General features: G+C 39.1%; 1 protein-coding gene across 1 annotated transcript in view; it reads left to right on the top strand.

Moving 5' to 3' along the window:
• Positions 1-12,573, top strand: part of TULP3 (tubby like protein 3) — a 37,268-nt gene that overhangs the window by 7,490 nt on the left and 17,205 nt on the right. Inside the window, exons 2-4 of the mRNA XM_006862771.1 lie at positions 678-729; positions 8,889-9,048; positions 9,945-10,121. Coding sequence (XP_006862833.1) covers positions 678-729; positions 8,889-9,048; positions 9,945-10,121 — 389 coding nt within the window. The remainder of the gene's footprint in view (positions 1-677; positions 730-8,888; positions 9,049-9,944; positions 10,122-12,573) is intronic.

The raw sequence follows: 12,573 nt of genomic DNA, 5'->3' as shown, positions 1-12,573 counted from the left end.
GGTTTTTAGTAGTAGATTTGCTCAGCGCTATACATTGTTTGCTGACCGCGGCTTCCATGGGCATTGATTGTGGATGATCCCATTACCTAGTTGTGGTGGTGATTGTGTGCTGCAAAGTCAGTTGTGATTCATAGCAACCCTGTGTAGGGTCTCTGAGGCTATAAATCTTTTTGGGAGCAGAAAGCCATAGCTTTCTCCCATGGAGTGGTTGATGAATTTGAACTGCTGATCTTGCAGTTAGCCACCCACTCTATAACCTGAGACATCACCAGGACTCCTTCATTACCTAGTTGTTCATGGTATGGTTTTGAGGAATACATATAATGACACATGTAAAGCACATAACATTGTATCTGGAATATAATGAATACTCAGTAAGTAATTTAAAAATAGAAACACTCCTGCATGCATTAAGTCTGTACTCTTCGTCTTTTTCTTATCTTTTAGGTATTTCAGCCTCCTCAGTTCTGAGGAATAAGTGATGAATTAAAAATGGCAGGTTGCCCCAGTCTCATTGTGGGCAGCATCTGGAAACTTTGGGTTTCCTTAAAGCAAAACTAATTGGTTCCAAATAGCCCAAAGGAGTTGTAGATATATAAGGGGAGTTGAAATTGACAAGATGTTAAAAGGATTTTCTCTTTATATTTTCTCCCCATTATTATTTTTTGAAAAAACAGTGCCTTTGAAGATGAGACCTTGAAGCTTCGGCAGCTGAAACTGGATAATCAGGTGAGCAGTCACCCCTTTTGAAATAGCTAGATGGCTATACTGATGTGATGCTGATGGACCTGACTGTGAAGCTTTGGCAGGCAGGCCTAGAAGCTTGGAAAGCAAAAGGCTCTGCGGTAGTTCATTTAGCAGTGCCTGGAGTTAGCATTTGCTTGCTAATCCAAGGCTTAGGGCAATGACCAAGACTAAAGTACTCTGAGGACATAAGCAATAGAACTGTCCTTGGATTGATAATCACTGAAAATTCCTTGGCACCTTCCATAAGAAATGGAAGAATGTTCACATTGTATTTCTGTGTAGTCATTTGGTTCTGCTACCTTAACTAGTTCTCTATGCTATAATTTCATTTAACTACAAGATTGTTTCTTATCCTAAAATGCAGATCTGAACATGCTACTCTGCTGCTTAAAAACCCCCTTTGCCTACATACAGAGTCATTCCTTTCATAGCACTTACTCAGTTTTCAGTTACATGTTTATTGTGACTTACGTCTGTCTGTCTCCTTCACTAGACAAAGCACAAGAAGAACAGGAATCATTTTACCATTATGTTGTTGTTGTTATGTGCCGGGGAGTCGGTTCGGACTCATAGTGACCCTGTACAGGGTTTCCTCGGCTATAAATCTTTATGGGAGCAGAAAGCCTCATCTTTCTCCCATGGAACAGCTGGTAGTTTCGAACTGCTGACCTTGAGGTTCGTAGCCCAATTCCTAACCACTATGCTATCAGATAGCAGACCATTATACCAGATGTTCCTAGCTTCAGGCTGGGTACAAAATAGTCCTTCGTTAATATTTGAGTGAAGGAAGGCATAAACGAACACTTCTGCATTGTTACATGCTGTGGCCATCATGGTCAGGCAGCTTGGAACCTATACCAGCATGCATTGCTTTCATACTTACTTTTTCACATGATTTTTTTTCTAATTCAGGAAGTGTTTACCTCTGTCTACCTGTATTGCCAAAGTCTTGTCTTCTTTCTGTTGCTGGTAAAATTTATATAAGGAGACTTCTAACCCCACAAGTTACTTTTGGAAATGGAATTATTTAAAACAAGGGAGGAAACTAGTCTTCCTGGGATCATAGGGGAAATTCTGCGTGTATGTGTTGGTGTGGTGCTGTAGGATTAGCAGTGTACTGAGAACACCAAGGTCAGCCATTCAAACCTACCAGCTGTTCCTTGGACACCCTATACAGGTTCGCTGTGAGTCAGAATAGACTCAGTGGCACTTAACAACAACAACAGTATTATTCTGGAATCCCTGGTGTGGTGCACGCTGTAGGATAAAGCGCTAGATCATAAGGTTGGTTTGAACTGTAAGGGGGCACTGTTGTTGTTGTTGTTAAGTGCTCTCGAGTCGGTTCCGACCCATAGCGACCCTACACAACGAATAAAACATTGGGCTGGGAATTCGCATTATTTATTATGTTTTTTGCAAACAGATTAATATATGTTTTGCAAACAGATTCATTAAGATCTAATTCACTTACCATAAATAAGTTGTAGTTGTTAAGTGCCACTGAGTCAATTCTGACTCATAGCTACCTTGTGTAGGTTTCCAAAGAGCAGCTGATAGGTTTGAACTGCTGACCTTGTGGGTGGCAGTACAATGCTTATCCTATACTGCCACACCAGGACTCCTACCATAAATATACACCTATACAAGGGCACAATTTAATAGTTTTTTGCATGAGGGGACTTCAAAAAGTTTGTGGGAAAACTCCATATCTTTCTATTCCATTTTCCCATGAACTTTTTGAAGCCACATTATGTATATTTTATATGACATATTTGGTATTTAGCATATCCACAGAGTTGTTCAGCCAGCACTACAATTGAGTTTTTGAGCAGGCACTCCCTATTTCCCCTTGCACCCAGCCCTGTTACTGTTGTTGGTGGTAGGTGCTGTGGAGTTGGCTCCAGCTCACAGCGGCCATATGCAAAACCAAACACTACCTGGTCCTACACCATCCTCACAATTGTTGTGAAGCTTGAGCCCATTGCTGTTACCACTCGCAGTCTTTTTGGAGGTCTCCCTTGTTTTTGCTGACCCTCCATCTTACCATGCGTGATGTCTTTCTCTAAAAACTGGTCCCTCCTGATAACATGTCCAAAGTACGAAAGAGGAAGTCTCACCATCCTGGTTTCTAAGGAGCATTCCTGCTGTACTTCTTCCAACACAGATTTGTTTGTTCTTCTAGCTGTGTATAGTATTTCCAGTGCTCTTCTCCAACACCACAATTCAAAGGCATCACTTATTTACAGTCTTCCTTCCTCATTGTCCTGCTTTTACATGCATATGAGCCAGTTGAAAATACCCTGGCTTGGGTCAGGTGAACCTTAGCCTTCAGACTGATGCCTTTGCTCTTCCATCTTCTGGTACTGTATCTGAGTGTTCTGCTGCCATTCATAAGGTTTTCAGTGGCTCAGCATTCAGAAGTAGTCCCCCTCTTCCTTCTTTCTAGTCTGTCTTAGTCTGGAAGCGCTGTTGAAACTTGTCCACTGTGGGTGACCCTACTTGTATTTAAGATAGCAGTGGCATAGCTTCCAGTAACGCGCAGCCACCACAGAACCACAAACTGACATAGGAGTGGTGGCACCCAGCCCTAAATAACCACTAATCCACCCTCTGTCTCTGTGATTGGGACCTGTGTGTTGTATGTGTCTCATATCTGACTTCTTTTGACTTGGTGTAATGTTCACAGTGCTCATCCATGTTGTAGTACATGTTGGCACTTCATTCCTCTTTGTTGTTTTATGAATGGATAAATAAAATGTGGCATATCATTGTATGGATATGCCACATTTTATTTATCCATTCATACTTTGATGGGCATTTTTCACTATTATAAACAGTGTAGCTATGAACATTTGTGTACAAGGTTTTTGTGTGGACATGTATTTTAATTTTTCTTGGGCAATAAATATACCTAGGATTAGGATTGTTGGGTCACATGATAATTCTGTTTTAACATTTCAAGGAACTACCAGACTGTTTTCCAAAGTGGCTTTATCATTTTACATTCCCACCAGCAGTGTATGAGTGTTCTGATCTATCCGTGTCCTTGTCAACACTTGCTAGTTTCTGTTTTTCACATTTTTTTATTATAGCCCTTTTATATGAAGTGGTATTTCCTTGTAGTTTTGATATGCATTTACCTAATAACTAGTGATGTTGAGCATCTTTTTATGTACTTAATGGTTGCTTGCTTATCTTCTTTGGAGAAAAGTCTCTTAGAACTTTATGCCCATTTTTAAATTGGGTAACTTGACTTTTTCTTAAAATTTTTAAACTATTCTGAATCCAAAGCCCTATCAGATACATGATTTGCAAATATTTTCTCCCATTCAGTGCATGGGTGGTTTTCCTTTTTTGTCTTTTTACTTTCCTGATGGTATCATTTGCAGCCCCAAAGTTTTAACTTACCTAATTTTTGCTTTTGTCCTTTGCACTATTGATGCCGTATCTAAGAAACCATGGCTTAACCCAAAGTTACAAAGACTTTCTCCTGTTTTCTTCTGAAAGAAAGCTTTGTGGTTTTAGCTCTTCACACTTTGTCTGATCCATTTTTAGTTAATTTGTGTTTGTGGTGTAAGTTAAGGATCCAACTTCATTATTATCCATGTGGAGATCCAGTTGTCCCAGCACCAGTTATTGAAAATACTATTTTCCTACCTAATATATTGTGCTTTTATTTTCAGTAGTTTCACTAGAGCGTGTTAACTGGCTATAAAAAGTAAAGATGTTTAGGTTCTTCCAGTGACATTACTCAGACATGGATACACATTAGGTAAAGAACATTTTTATGCCATCTGGTGGAAAATAAATTAAAGTACAATACAGTCCCTTTGGACAAGATTTTCCATGCCCTCCAAAGACATGCAATTACCAGTGTGTACTGAATTGATATTTTAAGAAATCTGGTTTAAAGCTTTTGGTCTTTCATCCTATGATTTCCCATGTGTGTCAGGGAAGTTGGTCGTTTTTAGGTAAACCATTCTGACCTTGTCAATTGTACCTTGTGGCCACTTTATTCCGCGAATGTCATAATGTAACTCTAGCCATCATCTTCTTGAGAGTCCCTGGATTATGAATGAATTCTGTTTATTATGAATGAAGTCTGTCTTTAAATTGAATTTGTAAATCAGTTGGTATAGTTAGATACGGTTCATATCTAATGTCAGTCAAATGTTTGTTTTAGTAGATAATATATAGCGTTCCTTTCTAGTTACAAAAAAAAACATTAAAAAAATACTTCTGGATACCTTAAAACAACATTAGAATAATCAATAATTATTATGTGTTGCTATGTGTTGAAAGTAGTGCCTATTTATTATTACGAAACTTTAAATTTTTTTAATATACTAGAGCCATGGTGTGGTGCTGTAGGAAAAGCACTAGACTGCTATCTACAAGGTCAGCAGTTCACACCCAGCAGCCACTCCATGAGAGCAAGATAAAGCTTTTTACTCACTTAAAGATGTACAGCCAGGGAAACCTTATACAGTTGGGTCGCTGTAATTGACTCAGTGGTAATGAGTTGGCATGAGGCTTTACAAGGGTTGCTTTGTAACTATGGGTTGTATGTTAGGATGTCTATAACCAGGGACTGCCTGTATTTGAGAATCAGTGAAACCAAGCTATCATCAACGTGAGGCTTGCCTGAGCTTTATTATTGTATTGAATACTGTCCTTTTCAGCCCATTGATAGAAACATTTTACCCTATCTAGTCTCCTTTTTTTCAATCATCGTTTATTTTGGCATCACCATTCAATATTTTGTCCCTAGGTGGTAGTAAGACATACCACTGTAATCTGGAGAAGAAGAGTATTATGAGTCATTGTTCAGTTCCCAAGAGAATTGAGAATTGAGAAATTTCAAGGTGATTAAATTTTAGTTTATGTGACATAAAATCCTGAAGGTAACGTATTTCTGTTAACTGTAAGTCACCTAACAATTAACTGGCTCTCTTCCTGAGCCCCCTAACTTTGTAAGAAGGCTTTTGTTTATCTAGCCTCATGTAAAAGCATTGTTAGCTTTTTAGGGAAAAGTGAAATACAAATAAACTATGAGTCGACATTGTTGAATTCAAACTCAATTAGTACCTTCCTTTCTTCCTCATCTAGATGATGTCAGGGTGTTAAAGTGTTGAGTCAGGTGACAATTTTCACCAAGATGGTAATTTTCTAATATGTAGGGTTTTTTTTCCTAACAAAATTGGTCGATAGTAGGATATATTTAATGCAACAGTATAGTAATTGTGATCTTGAAGTTTAGTTTGGACCTACTGTTTTTTCTCCTAAGTTGTTGATCTAAATGAATTTGGTTGGTGTTGAAGTTAAAACAGGAAGGCTTCACCAGATACCTTGGTAGCATCACTGTGATCCAGAGTCTAGTCCTTACTTTACAGGTCTAGAAACTTGGTTTTGTCAGTGAACATAGATAGAACCAGGTTCTTAGGCACCGTATCACTCTAGCAAACTCACAGTTGTTGTTAAGTGCTGTCAAGTCGGTTCCGACCCATAGTGACCCTGTATAGGGTTTCCAAGGAGTAGCTGGTGAGCTTGAACCAGCGACCTTGCAGTTCAGACGGCTTTGCAGTCTGGTGCATTAACCCACAGCACCACACCAGGACTCCGTAGCAAACTCACAGTAGTCAGTTGTAAAATTAGAACACCAATTTGCTAATTTACATTGGGAACGTACTTTTCCTGTGTGTATTTGTCTCTACTGTTCTGGATACTCTATTCCTGGGAATAGTATACTTAAGAAGTTCAACTGAAAATGAGGAGACTGATCCATAAGCAAGGAATCAGTTAACAAAATTAGATAGTCCCAAAGGGTACTTCATCCAGAGTCCTGGTGTGGCGCTGTGGGTTAATGCGCCAGGCTACAAAGCCCTGTGAACTACAAGATCGGTGCTTCAAGCTTACCAGTCGCTCCTTGGAAACCCTATACAGGGTCACTATGTGTTGGAACCGACTTGACGGCACTTAACAACAACAAAAGGGTATTTCATCTAGGCCATGAAGAAGTCTTCTATAGTTTATTGCTTTCAGACAGAGGCAGCTTTCCCAGTGAACAGAATGCTCTTTTTCAGTATTTTTCTTTCTCAGAGAGTCTAGATAAGCTCTGTCAAATTCTTACTCCCTTTTTCTAGATCACTAGTAAAATACTCCTTTTATAGAACTGTCTTCTTTTACAGATGTTAACAAAATGGATCAGGCTGCAATTTGTGTGTTTGTTTCACCGGTCACAGCTATGAGATTTCATGAAGCCAAATAGCTGTGGTCAGATATATAAGATGTATTTTCTAGATTTCATATTTACCAGCTCTTCAGGTGAGTTACTTCTGATTCATTATATTAGACTTCTTGGTTGCTAGATGGACCTTCCCTCATTGCCAAGTTTGAGGAGGAGTGCCTCATGACAGCCTCCTGTATCTGTACTTTGTGTTCCTATTACAACAAGATCCTTTTCCTCAGAGTACCTCAGGTGGTAAACTCAAAACTCCAACAAGTATGTCCTTCCAGTTTACTCCAACCCTCTGTTCATTCTTAATGGTATTGTCCATCTTTGTTCTTTGGGTTTTTTTGTTTTGTTTTGTTTTGTTTTTTTACAAAAGTTGAGTAAAAAGAAATAGCTCTATTTCTCCTGTGTCTTCTGAATTTAGTTGCATACCTTTATAAGTCCTTTTCAGAAAAAACACATTTCCTTCCCTGCTGATAATCTTAGCCCTTGGAGTGACTTCTTCTAGCATCTCTTTTCTGAAGCAGTGTTGTTGTTAAGTGCTGTCGAGTCGGTTCCGACTCAGAGAAACCCTGTGTAGGGTGTCCGAAGCTTTCAATCTTGGGGGAGCAGAAAGCCTCATCTTTGTCCTGCAGACCTTGTGGTTTGCAGTCCAATGCTTATTCTGAAGCAATAATGGGAAAAAGTGATATGGCTATGAGAAATAGTAAGTTACGTGACTTTTTTAGATTTAGCTTTGGGCTTGGCACTTTTTCTATTCTAAGATAACCTAGAATAATTTCTCTGTGTTACAAACTCTTGCTTGCTAAAGTTTATAACTATGCTATATGATGGTGCCTTCTTTTCCATCTCATTGGGTATTCTCATTGGCTCTCATGCTTTTTTCTTGAGTTTTCTCACGCCATATTCCTTTACATGGTTTTTCTTCATAAACTTGAATGCCTTTGATTTAAAGTGTTCCACTTTCTTTCTTCTTACTCTTGGCCCTAATTTGTTTGATTTCTATTTATGTAAAATGAGCAAGAAAATAAAATCAAAACTTATTTATCTTTAGCTGATTAAAATATAAAAATAATTTGGTGTTTGTTGTTGTTATGTGCTGTGGAATCAGTTCTGACTCATAGCAAACCTGCACAGGGTTTCTGAGGCTGTAGATCTTTATGGGAACAGAAAGCCTCATCTTTCTCCCGTGGAACAGCTGGTAGTTTCGAACTGCTGACCCTGAGGTTAGCAGCCCAATTCGTAAACACTACACTAATTTGGTGTTTGTTGTTGTTATGTGCCGTGGAGTCAGTTCCGACTCATAGCGACCCTGTACAGGGTTTCCGAGGCTGTTAATCTTTATGGGAACAGAAAGCCTCATCTTTCTCCCGCAGAACAACTGGTAGTTTCGAACTGCTGACCTTGCGGTTCACAGCCCGATTCATAACCACTACGCTAATAAAGGATAATAAATTTTTATTCCTCTATTTACAAAGGTAAGAAAATTTGGGAAGTACAGGAAATTAGAAAAAAAGAAATAATCATCTATATTCTGCCACCCAAAGAAATCACTGTTTGTGTGTTCCTCCTCTTTTAACTTAATGCATCTGTGTTTATAAATTTTAAACTGTGATCATGTTTTGATAATAATATGGGAATTACCATATATTTTTTCAGTAGACTTGAATCATAGCCTCAGTTGGCCTAGCAGTGTATTGCTTGGTTTTAAATAGATCTTTATAAGTATTTAATTAAATACTTATTACATGAATGAATGAATCCTTGCTCCTCTTTGTGCTCCAATTTTCCCAGTTCTTAAGTGGAAAAAAATAATTTACAAGAGGTTTTGTGAAAAAAACAAGCCGGAAATGTAAGTAGCTAGATTTGATCACTACTTTGCTGACTGAGGACACTTACTTTTTTCTAGAGAGCACTGCTGGAGAAGAAGCAGAGGAAAAAGCGCCTTGAGCCACTCATGGTGCAGCCAAACCCAGAAGCCAGACTGTGCCGCTCAAAGCCAAGAGGTAGTGAGGAGCAAACGCCTTTAGTGGCACCTCATACCCCTCACAATGATGTCATCCTACATGGTGTGTATTTGGGCAACGTTCCTTGCTACAGGGGTGCAGTTCCCACAGGTCTAGGAGAGGGCAGGAAGATTCTCAAAGGGACCAAGGGGACACTATTACCACTGTTACTAGGTACTTGCATACATCCTTGTAATCACATAGGGCTGCTTTTAGTTAGAATGACAGGATTGTATTAATTAATGGAAGATATCGCAAATTTATGCCCATCCTAGAACTGAGGTTTTGGATGCCAAATGAATTAGTCCAGAATGACCTATTGAAGGGGCTTACAGCCTTACTAATGAGTCCTGGTGATGCAGCAGTTAAGCACTTGGATATGAACCAAAAGGTTAGTGGTTTGGATCCTCCCATTGGCTTAGTGGGATAGAAGACCTGGAGGTCTGCTTCTGTAAATATTATAACCAAGAAAACCCTATAGGGCAGTTTTCTGTCAAAGGGGATCACTATGAGTTGGAACCAACTCATGGCACTCAACAACAATAGCGGCCTTGTTTTATCATGGCAGAGGTTACCTGCGAAGCCAGGAGGAATGAAAAAGCATCCATTTCCCCAAAACATCGAACTCTGTGATTGTATTGGGAGACTAGCAGGAATAGAAATAAGAGCCTCTGAATCAAGCTCCTAGAGCTACCAGTTGGAATAGGATCTGTACAATGGAGGACCTATCTTGTTTTCTTGGTTACGTTCTTAAGTGTCTAAAGCACAGCTGTGTTACTTTAGAACCAGTCAGAGCATGTTAATAAGATGAGCACCAGCGCTGGGCTGCTGTGCTAACACGTATCCTGATAGATCAGATGTTAAGGAAGGAAGAGCTGTGAAATTCTCATTGCATAAACTGCAATCACCCTCACAATGGTCAATAACACTTCCCTCTTTTTTCTTTCTTTCGACCTTAGGCATTGATGGTCCAGCTGCCTTCCTGAAGCCAGATACCCAAGATTTGGAAACCAAACTTCATGTCCTGTCAGTAGGCTCTTCTGCTACAGAAGAGGACACTGAAGGAAGCATTGATGGGGAAAGCACATTGGATATGGCTTCCAAGCCAGATCTTCAGGAGATTCTCCAAAAACATGGTGAGGATTGGTAGTTTTAAGGCATTTTGTCTTCTTATTCATTTGTAATCTTTTCCTTTACTTTCATTGTAGGTTAAAGTTGATCTGGGTGATTCACCATTGCTTGTAGTGTGGCTTAGGGCTTGACATTATTAAGCATCTTCGGCATCTGCATATTGGTCATTGTCAACAGTGGAAGTATTTACCTTGTTACCTGGAAGAACTGGCCAGTTCAGGTTGACTTGAGCCCAGAGAGATGACCATAGAGAGTTAAATGGACTTTAATTAATTATTGGGCGGCTAACTGCAAGGTCAGCAGTTCAAACCCATCAGCTGCTTCTCAGGAGAAAGACAAAGCTGTTGGGTCCCCTCAAGATTTACAGTCTTGGAAACCCTTATATAGGATTGCTATGAGTTGGAATCAACTTGATGACAGTGAGTGGGTTATAGGCCATATTACAGAATTTCTGCTCTAGCTGGAGTAGGAACTTATGAGGGACTCTAAACTGAAGAATGACATGATCAGATTTGAGCTGTAGAAAAAGTACTAGGCACCATAAAGAATGAATTGGAGAAGGGCAAGTCTGAAAGTAGGAAAACTAGTTAGTAGATGGTTTGGGTCTGTGTATACTGTGTGTTGTGTGCAAGAATTGCGAAGCAGGGAAGAGACAGAATTGCTCAACTAGAGCTGTGAGAAGGAACAGGAAAGGCATTGGGAGGAGGTGGTGAATGAATGGTGAAGTATGCACATTTTCTGCTGTGCTGACCTTAGCTGTGGAAGCAGCTGGATCCTAGCATTTTGAATGTTTGCTGTGTCAGGCTCTGGACGTGTATTAACTCAAAGAATACTTACAACAAAGTATTTGAAATGCTGAGAGGTCTGTATGTCTTAGACTCTCCATTTCACAGCTAAGGAAATTAGTGGTATAAAGATGGTGGTCAAAAAGTTCTCCTTAAACCTTTAGTATAACCATATTGGACATATTTGCTAAACTGACACTTCTTAGAATTTAAAGAAGAGAACACTTAATGGGTGTAAGATGCAACTTGTTCAGATATGAAAAGCATTCATTCATCTGTGACTGAAACACCATTTCTGAGAGAAAATAGAGTTGGCATCTTAGTGGGCAGGGCAAAAAAACAAGCTAGGGGATAAAGAACTAGACTAAGAATCAGAAAATCTCATCCTACCACTTTTTTTTTCAACCAAGGGAGCTTTATTATCTTTCAACTTTGAAACCTATTTGCAGCATACCTGAAACCTTTTATAGTCCTTTAATGAAAATAGAGGGAACAATTGTATAGTTCCAAACTCTTTACTGATTTGGCTTCATGTGAGAATCTTCAAAATTATCTTTTCAATAAAGGACTAAGTTAGATACGGCATAGTGTTTAAGGCACATAAGAATTACATGTTTCACGGTAATGTAAGCAGAGCATAGGAAAAAAATAAAGAACTTGGGTTGTAGTCTCTCTCTCTTTTTTTTTCTATCTATTAACCTGTGTGATTAGATACATAACTTATCAGGGTCTGTCTCTCCATTGTCAAACAAGGCCACTAGCCAGTCATTCAACCTCTATGGCCTTCAATACCAAATGGTTATAGGATGAGGACATTCCATCTACTGTAACAGAAAACAGTTCTTTTGGAATATATTTATTTTAATATTTACAAATCTTAAATTTATTTCTAATTCAAGTTAATTATTTATTCACTGTGACTTCATTAATTCTTTATAAAAATTGAAATAGAGATTTAAATAAAGATAGCTGTGTATCACACTGTTGTTGTTGTTGTTAAGTACCATGGAGTCAATTCCGACTCACAGTGACCCTGCACAGGGTCTGCGAGGCTGCAAATCTTTACGGGAGCAGAAAGCCTCATCCTTCTCCCATGGAACAGCTGGTAGTTTTGAACTGCCAACCCTGAGGTTCGCAGCCCAATTTGTAACCACTACACTACCAGAGGTCCTTTGTCTCACACTAAACCCCAAATAATAAGATGTGAAAATTAATAACAAATTAAATTATGTATAACTTAAAATTTTGGTTTCCAAGTTGTAAAAGTGAAGCAGAAATTATAGGATCCATTTTCCACTATTGTTTCTGGCAGACTAATATTGTTTTCCAATAGCCTATGAGGAGCTCTGATAGCGTAGTGGTTACAAATCGGGCTGCTAACCTCAGGGTCAGCAGTTCTAAACTACCAGCGGTTCCACAGGTGAAAGATGAGGGTTTCTACACCTGTAAAGATTTACAGCCTCAGAAACCCTGTACAGGGTCACCACGAGTCGGAACTGACTCCATGGCACGCAACAACAATAATAGCCTATAAGGTGTTTTTCTTCTTTCAGTTCCTTGGAACTTTCAAAGAGAACAATAAATGCCACAATATGTTCATCCAAACATACAGAGAAATTAATCTCTGAGATTTGATTTCTGTTACTGTGAAGTTCTTCTGTGTCTAAGAATG

Source organism: Chrysochloris asiatica, unplaced genomic scaffold (assembly GCF_000296735.1).
Source record: "Chrysochloris asiatica unplaced genomic scaffold, ChrAsi1.0 scaffold00050, whole genome shotgun sequence".
Taxonomy (NCBI): Eukaryota; Metazoa; Chordata; class Mammalia; order Afrosoricida; family Chrysochloridae; genus Chrysochloris; species Chrysochloris asiatica.
This window is presented reverse-complemented; position numbering and strand designations above follow the sequence as displayed.